Source organism: Medicago sativa, chromosome 3 (genome assembly GCF_051527215.1).
Source record: "Medicago sativa cultivar Bolivia chromosome 3, Bolivia_mono, whole genome shotgun sequence".
NCBI classification, from domain to species: Eukaryota; Viridiplantae; Streptophyta; class Magnoliopsida; order Fabales; family Fabaceae; genus Medicago; species Medicago sativa.
The window spans coordinates 21,356,322-21,371,339 of NC_140751.1; the positions used below are offsets into that span (position 1 = coordinate 21,356,322).

The window sequence follows — 15,018 nt, forward strand, 5'->3', positions numbered from 1 at the left end:
TTAAATCAGAAAATAAGCATTAGGATTAAAATAGTAAATCTAAGCAATAGGGTTTAGGTTAAAATTAGGGCTAAAATAATCACTCGGGTTAACTTTTATATGTTGGAACAAAATGTGTTTAACAATGAACCTTAAAGAGTTTTGATGATAACAAAGTATTAAAAATTGTAAATTGGACTAGCTAATATTTGTTCAAGTATACAAGACCATAGTTATAAATTTACATCATATAAAGATTCTGAAGAACAAAAAGAGAGTTAAGGAATCAAATGTTTGGTTTGAGTTTGTCTAGTTTTGAAATATATATGCTTGATTATTGATAATTAATGTGCTTAATAAGATTCAATATTAATTTGAACCTCTCAATTCTACTTTCAATCTTAATTAGTGATCATTGTCTCAGAATCGTTATTGTTGTTGTGCACAAATCCAATAAGTCATACTTTTTCAATTCAAGTTTTCGCAAACTCTTTTGCAAATAGAAAAACGTTATTCACCCCTCCAGAGCACCTTGTTGTTCGCCATATAGACCAACAATTTACTCTAAATTTTATTTCAAGTAACTATACAAAAAGCAGTATAAATAATAAATTGAGGAATTCTAACGAGTGCCCTTGATGAATTGGTTAAATTGTTAAAATTAGTAAGTTTCCATTAAAAAGTGGTATAATGTTTTAGGAAAATGCTAACAAGTGCCCTAAGGGCATTGTTTAAGCATCTAAAAGTGGCAATTTTTGCATTGGAAATTGTACGGTTATGACTTTTAAAAGTGTTTGACTTGTATTTTCAAGACATAGTTTCTTTTTTTGGGTTCCTTAAACAATGCCCTTAGGGCACTTGTTAGCAAGACCCAATGTTTTATTAGACAAAACTAAAAACTTATATTTTCAAGACAAAGTTTCTATTAAAGGATTCTTTAATCAATGTCTTTAGAGTACCGATTAGCATACCCATAATAATTATGTTTACTATTTCTCAATGAGCTATATATGGAGCTGTAAACAGTATAAACAATATGGATTTTTCGCTATATATAAAACATTTCTCATTTATAAATTAGAAAGGAAAAAAAAATGACAATCACTCGGTATGAATGAAGTAACCACGAACTTCAAGGCACCAATTGATCATGGCTACATATTTGATGATAACACATGAGTATTTGATTGTTTTAACTTCATGAACGTTGAGACGAACAAATATCTCTCTACAAATATGCAAAATCTATAAATTTTAAAATTTGGTATTTAAATTTATGAATTTGTTGTTTTAAATTTATTGTTTCAATTGAGGAATCTCCCATAAGCTTGTAAACATTAGCAAAAAGAGTATATAGGTTAGAAATCTCACGCCAATCATTTTAACACCAAAAGACAAAAATAACTATTATTGATATACATGAAGACATTGTTGGTTAATTCAATGAACCAGACATTTTGACACCTGAGCCCCTACCACATCTAATGATAATGTAAAAAATGTTTGTTTTTTTTTTCTTTTCAATTGAAGCATGATTTAATTGTTCTTGCACGGCAAGCTTCATTTTTTGGAAGACGACAACATATCACTAATCGGTACAGGCAAAATTGACGTTGACAATATGACTTTATAGACACTTGTGAGTGCTTCTCTTGTGGATCTTAAACAAAAGGGCCTTATGCTGATTTTGAAATCACGCTGACTGATACATTAACTCAGTTTCAGAACAAAATATTTGATATTTTGATATCAAACTTGTAACAGATGCAAAGTGACGGCTCCTTCCAGTGCATTGTTCTTATTATCAGCATCAACATGTAGTAATTTGTATATACCAATATTTGATAGTCGATATGATAAAATTTTGAAAACTCATGACTATTTTTAACATGTCAACATTACTAAATTGCTTCGATTAAATATTTTTTATTTTATATACAAAATATCGTTAAATATTTACATCACACTCGTCGTAGATTTTATATGCTTATATCTCAAAAATCAAATTTATATATATACCGATATGAGAATGTTTAAATGCTTAAATTTTGAAAATTAATTATTATTTTAAAATATCAACGTTAACGTATAGTGTCTATTGATTTTTTTTATATATAAATTAGTGAGATTAAGAAATTAAAAGAGAGATCAGAATAAATTATTTTCCTATACTTATGGATTAAAAGAGTAGAATAAACTTTTTTCCTATATTTATGCGGTAATACATTGCTTTTTTACCATATTTAAGAGAATTAAACAGTAGAAGAAGGAGGAAAAACTTGGTTTTATATTTTGCAAAATGACCACTAGACAAATAAAATTAATAAAATTGTGAGTTTAAATAAGGGTAATTATGAAATTTTGGCTGGAGTACGATTTTTATATATTGTTAGTAGATATATTTCAAATTAGTCATTCATCTTTTGAGAAAGAATTGTGTGTTTCAAAACAAGAGGGGAGGAGGGTGTACTATAAGGATATCTTAAGGAATCATGTTGTAATTTACTCTAAATTTTATTTCAAATAACTATACTCAAAACAGTATAAACAATAAATAATTATGTTTACCGTCATTTGAAAACAAAAGTGAAACGATCCATACATAAAGAGTTGCACAAAGATCTATATAAAGAGCTCTAAACAGTATAAACAATGGATTTTTCGCTTATAAATTAGAATAGAAAACAAAATAAACAACTCTTTTATCATTCGGTATGAATGAAGTAACCACCAGACACCAATGGACCATGACCACATAGTTGATGATACCACATGAGTATTTGATTGTTTTTGCTTCATGAATGTTTAGCGCAGCATCATGGATTCAATGAAGCAACTGATATGATCAAATTAACTACACGAACTGCAAGTGTGTGTGTGGTAATTAACGTAGCATATATGTAGCGTTACATTTAGTGTTAACTAGTTTAAAACTAAATTCAAAGATTAGCATTCTTACTTCTTAGTGCAATTTAGTTGTAAACAGTGATTTTTGGTAAACAACCGCCGGTTAACAAAATTTTACTTGTGAGATCAACCAGGTATCTCAGGACATATGTGTGTTAAAATTTCCTAGAAATGCTTGAATGTTCATGGTGTTTTTGAAATTATTTAAATAGAAGAAGAAAATAAATCTTCAAGTCCAAAAGAATTGAAGTTGTTGAAATGTGTAGAAAACAAATAAATGAAAAGAAAACATAGAACAAACTTAAATTGTATTGAATTGAATGAAAAGTTGTTCATAAGGATCATACATTGACTTGTTACTTATTTCTCGCTTTGACATAGATGTTCTGAGTGTTTATGTTTTATACATGTAATTTGTGACCGTTTTTTTCTCATGGAAACTTCTATTTATACTAAGAAAAATAACTGTACAATCTTATCTAAACTATATAACTGCCACTAACGTCTCTAAACAAGATAAACTTCTGATTTTGAATCTGATTTCTCTTCCTTTCGACAACAATTACTTGGTCTTATCCATAATCAATTTAATCTTCTCGTTGTCGAGCTTTTTATCCTTCAATTTCTTCAATCTCATTAAATCCCAGACTTTGTCGAAATCTTTGACAACTCCTTGCATGTCGAGGATAACACCCTTGCATTTAATTGGACATATCGAAAATGCAGGCTAACAAACAGATATCCAATGAAAATTCAATATTTTGTCATATAACCCTATTTATGTTGATGTATTTTACCTTTGTATCATCATTGTGAGATGAAGGTGAAAAGATTATAAATCAGTTGTTAAGGATGTGCGTATGAGCATTTTTGTATCAAGAAGAGAAATATTTGTCGTTAGAATTAAGAACTAATCCAAGTCCCATTATATGCACGTATAACACCAATATTAATATATAAGACTATATTAGATTGGACATATATTAAATATTCCTAGTACACCACACCGGTTATGTGTATGTTTTGATTAATTAACAATGAGCAACTAGTATAAAGATATAAGCATCGACCAAATTTGCTATGTCAAACAGTACTGGGAAGTGTCGTGTGATACACGTTATTAAACCCGGACATTTTTCGGAAACCTGTGATACCCATAAAATTAATTGTTGAGCATGCAAGATAGCATCATTCAGTAGCACACAAGAAATGGCCATGCAACTAAGAATGCTGCCCCATACTAAGAATTCACATTCAAATTAATAATTTTCTTCTTTTCAAACACCTAAACAAGCCAATGAGTTAAGTGCAATGACCACGTCGAATCAATAATTTTTTTGAGGAATAGAATATAATATTTTTTAAATGTATGTATATATGAGATATATTAATATGAGCTTAGAATCAGGGTCGGCCTAAGAGTCAAGCAACCCAAACAAGGGTTTTAGGCCTCAAAATTTTGAGTGAAAAAAATGCCTCTATAAAATTACTTTGGATATAAGTATATTATATGACAGATAAATTACAGGCATTTGCATTGTTTAATTGATTACAAAAAAGACCTCAATTACTTTTGGTCATTAATTCAAATTTTTGATCACCAAAAAATTGATTTTATATAAATATTCTGTTAAAATAATAATAATTTTAAAGGTCACGTTAAAAGTCTTTGGTTCGAATTCTATAAATAGACATTTAGATGAAACATAATTCACATATGAAAAAAATTAATAGAGATTATGCGATGAAAAAAAAAATCATGATGATTTTATAATGGTTGTTCTTTAATGTATATCTTATTCTTGTTTTTTTATTAGAATATAATATATGTTGTTCTTTAAAAAAAAAAAAAAATCATTTCAAGTTGTTATATGCTACGTTGATTCAAGACATCAAAGTTTCTTCAAACTTCACTAGTTTGCTACCATTGCTCATACTCTTCGTTAAGGAAATAGTTGTGCTGACTTCATAGGTAAGCCTAATGCTTATTTTAGTTCATATGCAATGTCAGCTTAAAATGTTTAGAGGCCTAAATCAATATTATTATTTTTTTGAAAGAAGGCCTAAATCAACTTCTATTATGAGACCTTTTAAAATAAGTAAATAGTTAAAACAAATTAAAATCTAAATTTTGCTATGACCAAGAGTTGAATTTTGGAAAAGGAAAATATGAGGCCTCCATCTTTACAAAACTCAACCAAAGAAACACGTTTTTTTTTTTTTTTTTGACAAGTTATAAAGAAACACGTTATAAGTAGTTGATATATTCCTTTCAAAAAAAAAAAGTAGTTGATATATTATATATTCATAACCAATTCAATTGATCTTTTTTTTTTCTCTCTCAGCTTTGTAAAAAAGAAAAAAAAAATACATGAATAAATTTTGTAAATGAGATTGGATTTTATTTTTTTTTTGAAAGGAGATTGGATGTTATAAAAGATATTTTTTTTTGAACAAATCAAAATGATATATTAATGCTCAAAAGTGTTCCAATCGCACAAAATGTGCAAAAAGGAAACACAACCAAAGTTACAAAGTTACAGTGTCAGATACCCTTTGAAGGGCCAACTAAGAAACAAATTACAAGAACACACCCATACATGAAAGTGGGTGTTTCCACCAGTCATAATAAGAATAAGATAATGGTGCCTGTTTGGATTTCAACCATAAAAAGGAATGCTTCTTAACTTTCTCTAGGAGGGCGGCTGATGTTGCTGTAGTATTTTGAAAACACACGATTATTCCGCTCTTTCCAAGTCACCCAAATAGTAGCAAACCAAATAACTGTTAAGAAAAGATGAGTGGTTCTAGGCAAACCTGACATCCTGGTAAACTGAATGAAGTGGTGTCGAAGCTCACCAGGAGAAACCGAATAAATACCCAACCAAGTCTGCACATTAGACCATAAGGCACCTAAAATATTACACTGCAAAAAAAGATGTGAAGCCGATTCTATGACATTACAACCCGCCACACACTCGGCATCTGTTGGAGAAAGGATGCCCCGACGAGCCAGATTATCTTTGGTAGGAAGCCGATTTCGAAGGAGCCGTCATCCCAACAATGACACCTTTGACGGAATATACTTGGACCAAACGTCATCAACCTGAGACATGTCAACCATAGCACCTGAATCTGTGATAAAGCGGTAAGCTGCTTTCACCGAGTACCCTTGAACCGGATCTAGCATCCACCTCCAAGAATCCTGAACAGAGTCCTGCAAAGTAATGTTACATAATAAAGCTTCACACTCCCTCACACTCTCCTCCTCCCAAGCATACAAACGACGTCTCCACACCCACGCCCTACCGTTACCGTCCCACCCCAACCTCCTCATCTCCTCAACCGTACTCTCCTTCTCCACCGCCAACTCGAACAATCTAGGGAACTTTAACCGCATTGGAGTATTCCCTATCCAAGTATCATACCAGAATAAGGTACTCCTCCCGTTGCCTACCACCCTACGGACATTCTCACCAAACCACCTCCCTACTCCCTCACCTACACCTGCACGTACTCGACAAATCATTTTCCACCACATCGATGCATGTCTATCCCCTTCCCTAATCTGCCCCCCAACCGCACCATACCGAGCCTTTAACACTCGATGCCACAAACCCTCCTTCTCAACCAACAACCCCCAACACCATTTACCTAATAACGATAAATTAAAAGATATTATAACAACTCGAAAAGAAAAATAATAAATAATGTTACGGACATTAATTATTGAAACGGTTCATCTTTGTATGTAGATGGATTTAAGTCTGGGTACATAGTTTGTTATTTTAGTCCAGGTACATAGTATACTTAGTTTATCAAATTTGATCACATATCCATTGATGTCTATAAAAGAGAGGTGAGATTTAGAGTGAGATTAAAGAAAGGTTTTCAAAAGAATTCATTTTCATATAAAAGAATAAAAAGTTATGAAATTTTTTATATCAATAAGAGTAACTTCGGTATTATGATTAATTTTTTTAATTAGATTTAAGTGTAACTGGATTTTTGGAGTGTTACTAGAAAAAATCAAAATTTATTAATGAGAGTACAATGGTACTCAAATCCGATTACAATCACCAAGATACAACTTTCAGAGACATTCAATCATATTAGAAAACGAATAAAATATTGCTAGTGACTACAAGAGTGAGGAATAATTATTGTTAACAGGAAAATAAGGAACTACAATTGGAGCTCCCGTTGATTTTTCCTTGCTCTTTGGTGTCTCTGAAGTTGAAGATTTCGTTTGAGATGAATTTTCAGCATAATCAGAAACTTGAGATGATGAGTTTAAAGAGAGGCCAAGGCAATTGAAGAACTCTGAAATCAAAGCCATGATCAATTGAAGTGAGGTGTTTGTTTGCATAACTAGGTCTATATTTATAGTGTCGCCATAATCAGAAAGAAGGTCAGGAAGGTTCTACGTTGGTCCATTTGCTTAGCAAGCAAGGAGAATATGTGTTCTCTTAATTAATAAGCAAGGTATTTTTTTGACCGAAGTGTATGCGAAATATCGACGTTTTTTTCGTTTGTCTATGGGCTTAGCAAGAGTTTGCCGTTGAGAATAATGGAATCAAACAAAATAAATTTTTTCTAAATCATGAATTAATTTTACTAATAAATTATTTGAATAAGCGCGTCGCAATAAAATGGAATTACAAAGAACATGAATAAAAAAAAAATATTATAAAGAGTGACAATGTTTATCTAGAAGTCGTTATCTAATATCAAAGTTTAAATCATACGGAGTTTGATTTGATCATTAAAACAATCTAAGTCAAATCCAATCCAATCAAATACGATTTTGGATGGATAAGTTTTTTTTTTTTTTTTTGAACAAACTAAAATGATATATATCATACTATATATAAAAGTTGCCCCAAGCTAGAATTTTCGCCCTAATTAAACCTAAACCCTAGCAAATAAAATTCCTGTTTTAACCCTGACCTAAACCTTAATTACGAAACAGCTATAGTAACAAAAGAAGAGAAAAAAAAGCCAAACAACTGTACACGCGCTCAACAAGCGTCTTCCCTGGAAACAATCACTCTGACGTAACCCCCTCTCTCTATTTTCTCTCACACCCACCCATTCTCTGAATACCATCATCTCCCTCTGCCACCGGAATCTAGCGGACCTCCGTCGTATAAAAGTTGCCCCAAGCTAGAATTTTCGCCCTAATTAAACCTAAACCCTAGCGAATAAAATTCCTGTTTTAACCCTGACCTAAACCTTAATTACGAAACAGCTATAGTAACAAAAGAAGAGAAAAAAAAAGCCAAACAACTGTACGCGCGCTCAACAAGCGTCTTCCCTGGAAACAATCACTCTGACCTAACCCCCTCTCTCTATTTTCTCTCACACCCATTCTCTGAATACCATCATCTCCCTCTGCCACCGGAATCTAGCAGACCTCCGTCGTATCCGCACCATCACCTGTGGCCATTTCATCTCCGCAGCAGTCGTATCACCACCATCACTAACTCTGGTCATTTCATCTTCGCCGCCGCCGTATCTGATTCTGACCCATCTTCTTGCTCATATCAGAATCTCCGTTTCTCTCTCATTTTCGCTCTGAGCAACTTTCGCAGTCCTTCAGATGGATTAACCATTCTCAACCATCCTTCACCATTAGCGATTTCACATTCTCCCCCCAACCTTTTGATTCTCCTCAATCACTGAGTCCAAAAGGTTCGATTTTGAATCCTTCCTATACAGAAACACAAAAACGCTGATCATTTTCGATTGTTGATTCAAAAAAGGTTTGATTTCTTCTCATCCAAATCTCATCGATTTCATCTAAATTTTATAATTTTATATGTTTTGTTCATGGTTTAAAGATCAAACGTCGACTAAGCTTGGAATGAATTTATATGTTCTGTTCATCATTTAAAAAAATAGTAATTCTTCTACCCCACACCTAGCACTCTAATATCATGGGTCAAACTTCAGCTGGTGACACTTAATTGTTTTGATTTTTTTTTTTTTTGAAATTTGTTGATTGTTGTAGGTTCGGTGAGATTGAAATGATTCGGTCGTGATCTTCAAAAACTGTGCTATATTCTCATAAAACTAACGAGAATGTAATTGTGACGGTTCAATTTTTGTCTTTGAAGTAAGTGATTTGTGCTTTGTTATGGTAGTTTATATTTATTTGATTGAGGTGTCGTGTATTATGTGTTTGACAGTCCAAGGGAAATTCACATGGCTAGGAGATTGCTTAGTATGCAGATGGAGATATTGTAGTGTGTAATGAGTATAATCCGTCTATTGGTTATGCTACGGTAAAAATATGCCAAACTCATTTTGTTAATAGGTTTTTTGTTGTTTAAATTTGTTCATTTGGTATTTACATTGAAGCATTGAGTGCTTTTGTTTTGAGATTTAATGTTTTGGTTTGATCGATGCAGGGTCTCAGTAGTATGAAGTAAATGTAAAGGTCTTTGATAGTTGCTTATATGGAGAAATTGTGTATCCAGATTAGAAATCTTCATGACTATTGAATTAGGTAGGAAATATCAAAACTCTAATTTCTCGAGCAAATTAAAATTATTTCATGCTTACTTTTGATATTGTGGATTGACAAAAATTAAAGTGATTGATGTAACTTGAATATTTTGATGATTTGCTGCTGTACTTTGAGAGTCAAAGGAAATTAAAAGCATGACAAATACAATTTTTTGATTTAACATAACGGTTTAAATTTTGATTTTGATTTGATTTGCAAGGAGTTAAGTTAAACTGTGTTAATTGAAATTGTTGGTCAGATTTCTTGAACGGTGAAGTGGAGGAATCGAAGACAGTGGCAGAGGGTGATTATTCAATCGATAAAAGCAATTAGTGATTTTTAAAAATTCACCGGAAGGTGATTGTCATGACCACTTATGATCTAGATAGGTATTTTTCATAATATTCATTGGTTGGATTGGATGTATCAGTCTCTCTATCTCATCTAATTATGTTTCTGATTTTTTTTTCTCCCTATTTTTTCTTCACTTTTGCAGGTTTTCCTTTTTGGTAGGATTGTGTTTATTGAGGAATGCATAGCTTGACTGTAATAATGATGTAGAACAAGAGGATCCATCAACTATTGGTATTTGAGAAAGCTTTAAATTTGACGGAAGCAAGAAGACTAGATGGATAAGTAACTCTCTCAATAGTTAGGTGCAAGATTTAATGAATCAATTTTGGTTAACACAAACTCAAAACAACCATTGATACAACCTCTTTGTTATTAAAATCTAGAGATCTTTAGGCCGTTTTACCAATTTTTATGTCCCTCTCTTTCATTTCATCAAGCACCCAATTTCAAGCCTCTATCCCCAATTTCTTTCAACCGCCAAATCAATTGCCACCTCTCGAGCTTAAAAATTGAGTTATAGGTATGAATATAGTGTTTTTTTCCTGTTTCTCTTGCAGAATTTTAATTTTATTTTGATATGTATGCTAACATGGTAACTTTGTAAAGGTTGTGTAATTTTTTTGACATTTTATAACAAGGTAACTTTGGCTAGGTTTAAGAGAATGATATAAATGAGGTTATGACTATATTACTATTGGAAGGAAGAATGAAGTCAGTGTGGAATACATTATTTAGAACTTCATTTATCAAACCAGATGATAACAAAAGCACTCTGGAAATTATGTTGTTCAGCTTTAATTACTTTCCCTTTAAAATGTTTGAAAGAATGCCTCATTGGATTTCATTTTCACCACTCATACTTTCTTTTGGGTTACAAATGTGTGTTTCAGTTAAGCCTTGAAAGTCTCTGTTTTTTGCCTTGACATTATTTTGCTAAGAACTTCTTTAACTTAATAACCCTTTTTTTCCTCCTTTGCAGGATTGTTGTCATTCTTGGTTGCCATTAGATTAGTCACTAGGATTATGCATATTAGTTGTGGGTTTATTATGCTTCTAAAGCATGTGGTTCTCTATTAAATCTTGAACTTCTTTTATGTCAGGTAATAATTTGTCTTACTCATTGGTTCTATCAAATTGGATTCAAAATTTGAGCTTTCCTTTGGCAAGAAATGGAGCTATCTATACATATGTCTATAGAATTTATAACTTTTGAATAATTGCTTTTGACTTTTCAAAATGAATGATTGTTTAGTCTGTTATCTTTATATTTTTATTAATGTCTTGATTAAGGCTCATACTTATGGCCGCGAACTTGATACATTGTTGACATATTTGTTTCTTATTTGCATATTCTGTATGAATGATGCCTATGAAAAATTGCAAAATCAATTATTTGAACATTTAGGGCAATGTGTGACTATGTCAGATGACTTCATATGGAACTACAATTTAGTAACTCAACGTATCAATGATTGGAATAAGTTCTTTGTGTCCATTAAATAAATTTGTTCAAATTCTAGGATAGAGCAAGATGTGTTCAAACTGATGCCTAATTAATTAACAGACATATATTTTCATCTTAATTATGGACAATTAAGTTGTGATAGTTGGCCTTTCTGTGGTGGTGCAGGTCACTATATTGGTGTATATGTATCTTCTATATCTGTTTCTTATTTGCTAATAAACGTTTTTTTAATTAAAGTATTTGATATCAAATTGTGCATCACCATCATACTCAGGTGGAACATCATATTTTCTAGAGATGATAACATATTGCATTGATTTTATTTTTTTTATATTGCATTGATTAAAGTCATACTCTTTGTAGCAATTTTTTTTTAGAGAGGTGGCTGATTTTTTACTCTGTAGTATTTGATTGTCTTTAGATCTCTCTAATGTCGCGAATGTATATACATGGGTCTATTGTAGCTATTTGAGATAATCAATGGTGTATCTAATTAGATAGACCAGACTACTACCTGCTGAAAATTATCAGTTTCTCAGATTTATTTTAGATATTTCTTGATAGTTTAATGAACAAATGAGTTGTAGCCAATGATTATTGTCTTTAAATTTCTCAATGAGCGACTAGATTTCATTATGATCTTGCAAAGCTATTTCCAACACTTATTTTTTTGTTGCAAGAATTACAAATTTATGTGATTTTTATTTTCTTATTAGTGCTATTTTGTGTGTAATTTACCACATTGTTTATGATTTGAATTTCTAACTATCTTTTTATATTGTAATAACTTATACGCTGGTACAATGTTTGTGGCCATAATAAGGTTCAATTTTGTATGAATACTCAAAAGTGCACATTAAGAGAGTTCTACTCAAAAGTGCACAATAAGAGAGTTCTACTCTTTTTTTGGAATTCGAGAATTTTCCTGGTAGTATATCTGTACTTTTTTCATTTGAGAGGTCTGCTACTAATGCTATGTCATGTTTTGCTAACTTGCTGCTGTAGAGTTTTTGGGCCATTTTTTCCGCGGTGTTGTTCTAATGCCTATTCAACTCACATTTTCTGGTCTCGGAAGATAATTTCGAAGCCCGTTTTGGTATGAGGCAGCTAGAGTTTGTGTTCTGCTGCAGTTGTTCTAATCCATATGTTGTGTAAAAGCTACATGTTGTAATCTTTTCATGTCCTAATCCATATTTTCTGTAAAAGTGATAGTTGTTATCAAGAATATAGATTAAAAATGCAACATCTCATGTTCTATTGTATTATGAATGTCGTTTTTAACTTGCCAATTTATGTATGATAAAAAGTCTCACTGTGGGATAATTTGAATTTGTTGAGTTTGAAATGAAATAGGGTGGACTTAGTTTAACTTCTTCACCTACTATTTTTTGTTCAATGTAGACAGTTTCCTATAGTTGTGTGTTATACAATGACCATTAACAAAATTTAAGGGCAATCACTAAATCAGGTTGGTATATACCTTCCACATCGTGTTCTCAAATGGTCAACTTTATGTATCAATATCAGGGGTTACCTCATGAAACGGTCTGAAAAATTTGCTAATAGATGAACATGGTGTTTGCATTGATAGTACTTCGAATGTAGTGTTTAAAGAAATTTTCCAAAATGTGTAGACACGAAAACCTCAATTACTATTGAATTTAAAGTTATGACATTTGAACATTAAGTTGAAAATATACGATGTATTTTTGCTTTTCTTTACTATATTTACATTGTATATGACCCGTGCGGCAGCACGGGTGAAAAGTCTAGTATATTAACAAAAGTGAAACACCCCGCACAAGGTGGGCGAAAGGCGAATCAACCAAAAGTATTTACAACCATATGAGCTTTAACAAAATGAAGGAACCAAACACAAAACTAGTGAACACCCATACACAGTAAAGGATGTTTCCACCAGTCATGGTAGCTATAACTGAAAGCCACCTGTTTAGATTTCACCCAAAGGAATGAGTTCAGCTTAATTTTTTCTAAGAAAGTAGAAGGAGTTGAGACCACGTTATTGAAGACACGGTTATTCCGCTCCTTCCAAATCTCCCAAACAGAAGCGAACCAGATCACCCTAAGATAAAGATGTGTAAATCTAGGCAAACAGCCATATGAGTAAATTGAAACAAATGATGTCGAAGATCTCCACCAAGAACCGATGAAATACCTAACTAATGTAAAAGAAGAGACCAAATAGTGCTGAATGTATCACAATTCAAAAACAAATGCTTTGATGTTTCCAAAGTGCCACATGCTGCCGGGCATGCCGTATCAGTTGCTTGAATGATCCGCCGCCTTGCCAAATTGTCTTTAGTAGGCAATCTATCACGGAGGAGCCGCCACACAAACACAAACACCTTGGATGGAATGATCTTATGCCAAACATCATCCACCAAATGACGATCAATAATTGGTTCAGAGTTATTAATAAAATGATAAGCTCCTCGAACCGAATAACCATGAATAGGGTCAAGTAACCACCGCCAAGTATCACGAACTGAATCCTGCAACACAACACGATGTAACATAACAGAACATTCTCCCACGCTCTCCTCCTCCCACGCCAATAGTCGGCGTCTCCACTCCCACGCCCTCCCCCCCATATGCCAACCTAACCTTACCATCTCCTCCACCGTTCTCTCCTTATGCACTGACAAGTCAAATAAACAAGGAAATTTTAATTTTAAAGGAATGTCCCCCACCCAGTTATCATGCCAAAATAAAGTTTCCCTACCATCACCCACAACCCATCTAACGTAGTCCTCAAACCATCTACCAACACCCTCACCCACCCCCTCTAGGACCCTGCATAAGGTCCTCCACCACACTGAACACCGCCCCCTTCCTTCAACCGACCCTCCACCTCCCCATAACGAGCTTTCAAAACTCTATACCATAACCACCCCCCCCCCCCCTTTAATTCAACATCCGCCAACACCATTTTCCCAACAAAGAAATATTAAAAGCCCCCATCCTCCTTACCCCCAAACCACCATCATCCTTTGGAGTACATATAATCTCCCAATTAATCCAGGCTACTTTCCTATTATTCTCACCATCCCCCAAAAAAAAATTTTAAAAATAGATTCAATAGAAGAAATTATACCTGCAGGGGCTTTAAAAAAGGAAAGAAAGTAAACCGGAAGAGAAGATAGGACAGCCTTCAGGAGAATCAACCGACCACCAAAGGAAAGGAACTTGTTATTCCACGACGACAGACGAGTAACAATACGATCAACAACAGGTTTCCAAAAGGACAACTTAGTAGAATCGCTCCCAATAGGGAGCCCCAAATAAACAAAAGGAACAGTCCCCCGTCGACAATTCATAACCGAGGCAGCCTCCGCCAACCAAGAATCGGAAATATTACTAATCCAATTTTTTTTTAAAGAGATCAAAATAAAATATATTTATACTAGATGACTAACTCCCCAACACAAGGTGTGCTAGAAACAAAGCCAAAAATACACAATGTTCGACAGTGCACAACAACAGTTAGCCAATACCCACAAACAATAGGATTTTGGCACTAATTATGAAAGGAATAGTTAAAAATAAAATTAACTTTATACCACCAAAAGGAAAGAAACTTTATACTCTCCAAAAACTGAAGGAAAGAAGCTTTATACTAATCCAATTTAATTACAGGCGTAAAAATATATATTAAAACTGATATACTATAGTCACGATAAATTGGTGCTTTCATAAAATAAAAAAGGATATATTTGATACAAAATATAGCATATAACTCACTAAAACTAGCATTGTGGAATAACAATGATAGATTTTGTTT

At 32.8% G+C, this 15,018-nt stretch overlaps 1 protein-coding gene and 1 long non-coding RNA gene across 2 annotated transcripts; one reads left to right on the top strand and one right to left on the bottom strand.

The window, feature by feature from the left end:
* Positions 1-8,929: 8,929 nt before the first annotated feature.
* Positions 8,930-10,835, top strand: LOC146936342 (uncharacterized). The gene is made up of 6 exons (XR_015033154.1): positions 8,930-8,972; positions 9,078-9,173; positions 9,300-9,397; positions 9,657-9,786; positions 9,894-10,271; positions 10,731-10,835. It is a non-coding gene; the product is annotated as an uncharacterized LOC146936342 (long non-coding RNA).
* A 2,262-nt stretch (positions 10,836-13,097) lies between these two features.
* LOC146936343 (uncharacterized) lies at positions 13,098-14,554 on the bottom strand. Its single transcript, XM_085749197.1, has 3 exons — positions 14,366-14,554; positions 13,416-13,729; positions 13,098-13,299 (listed from the first exon to the last, which is right to left on the bottom strand). Exons 1-3 carry the CDS (start codon positions 14,552-14,554, stop codon positions 13,098-13,100), a joined length of 705 nt encoding a protein of 234 aa, XP_085605323.1.
* Between the last annotated feature and the right edge of the window lie 464 nt (positions 14,555-15,018).

Coding starts and splice junctions, on each gene's coding strand:
- LOC146936343 (XM_085749197.1), bottom strand. CDS start 14,554: ATGAATTGTCGACGGGGGACTGTTCCTTTTGTTTATTTGGGGCTCCCT. Junction 13,730..14,365: donor CTGTCCTATCTTCTCTTCCG/GTTTACTTTCTT, acceptor GTTGTGTTGCAG/GATTCAGTTCGTGATACTTG. Junction 13,300..13,415: donor GATACATTCAGCACTATTTG/GTCTCTTCTTTT, acceptor TCTTTATCTTAG/GGTGATCTGGTTCGCTTCTG.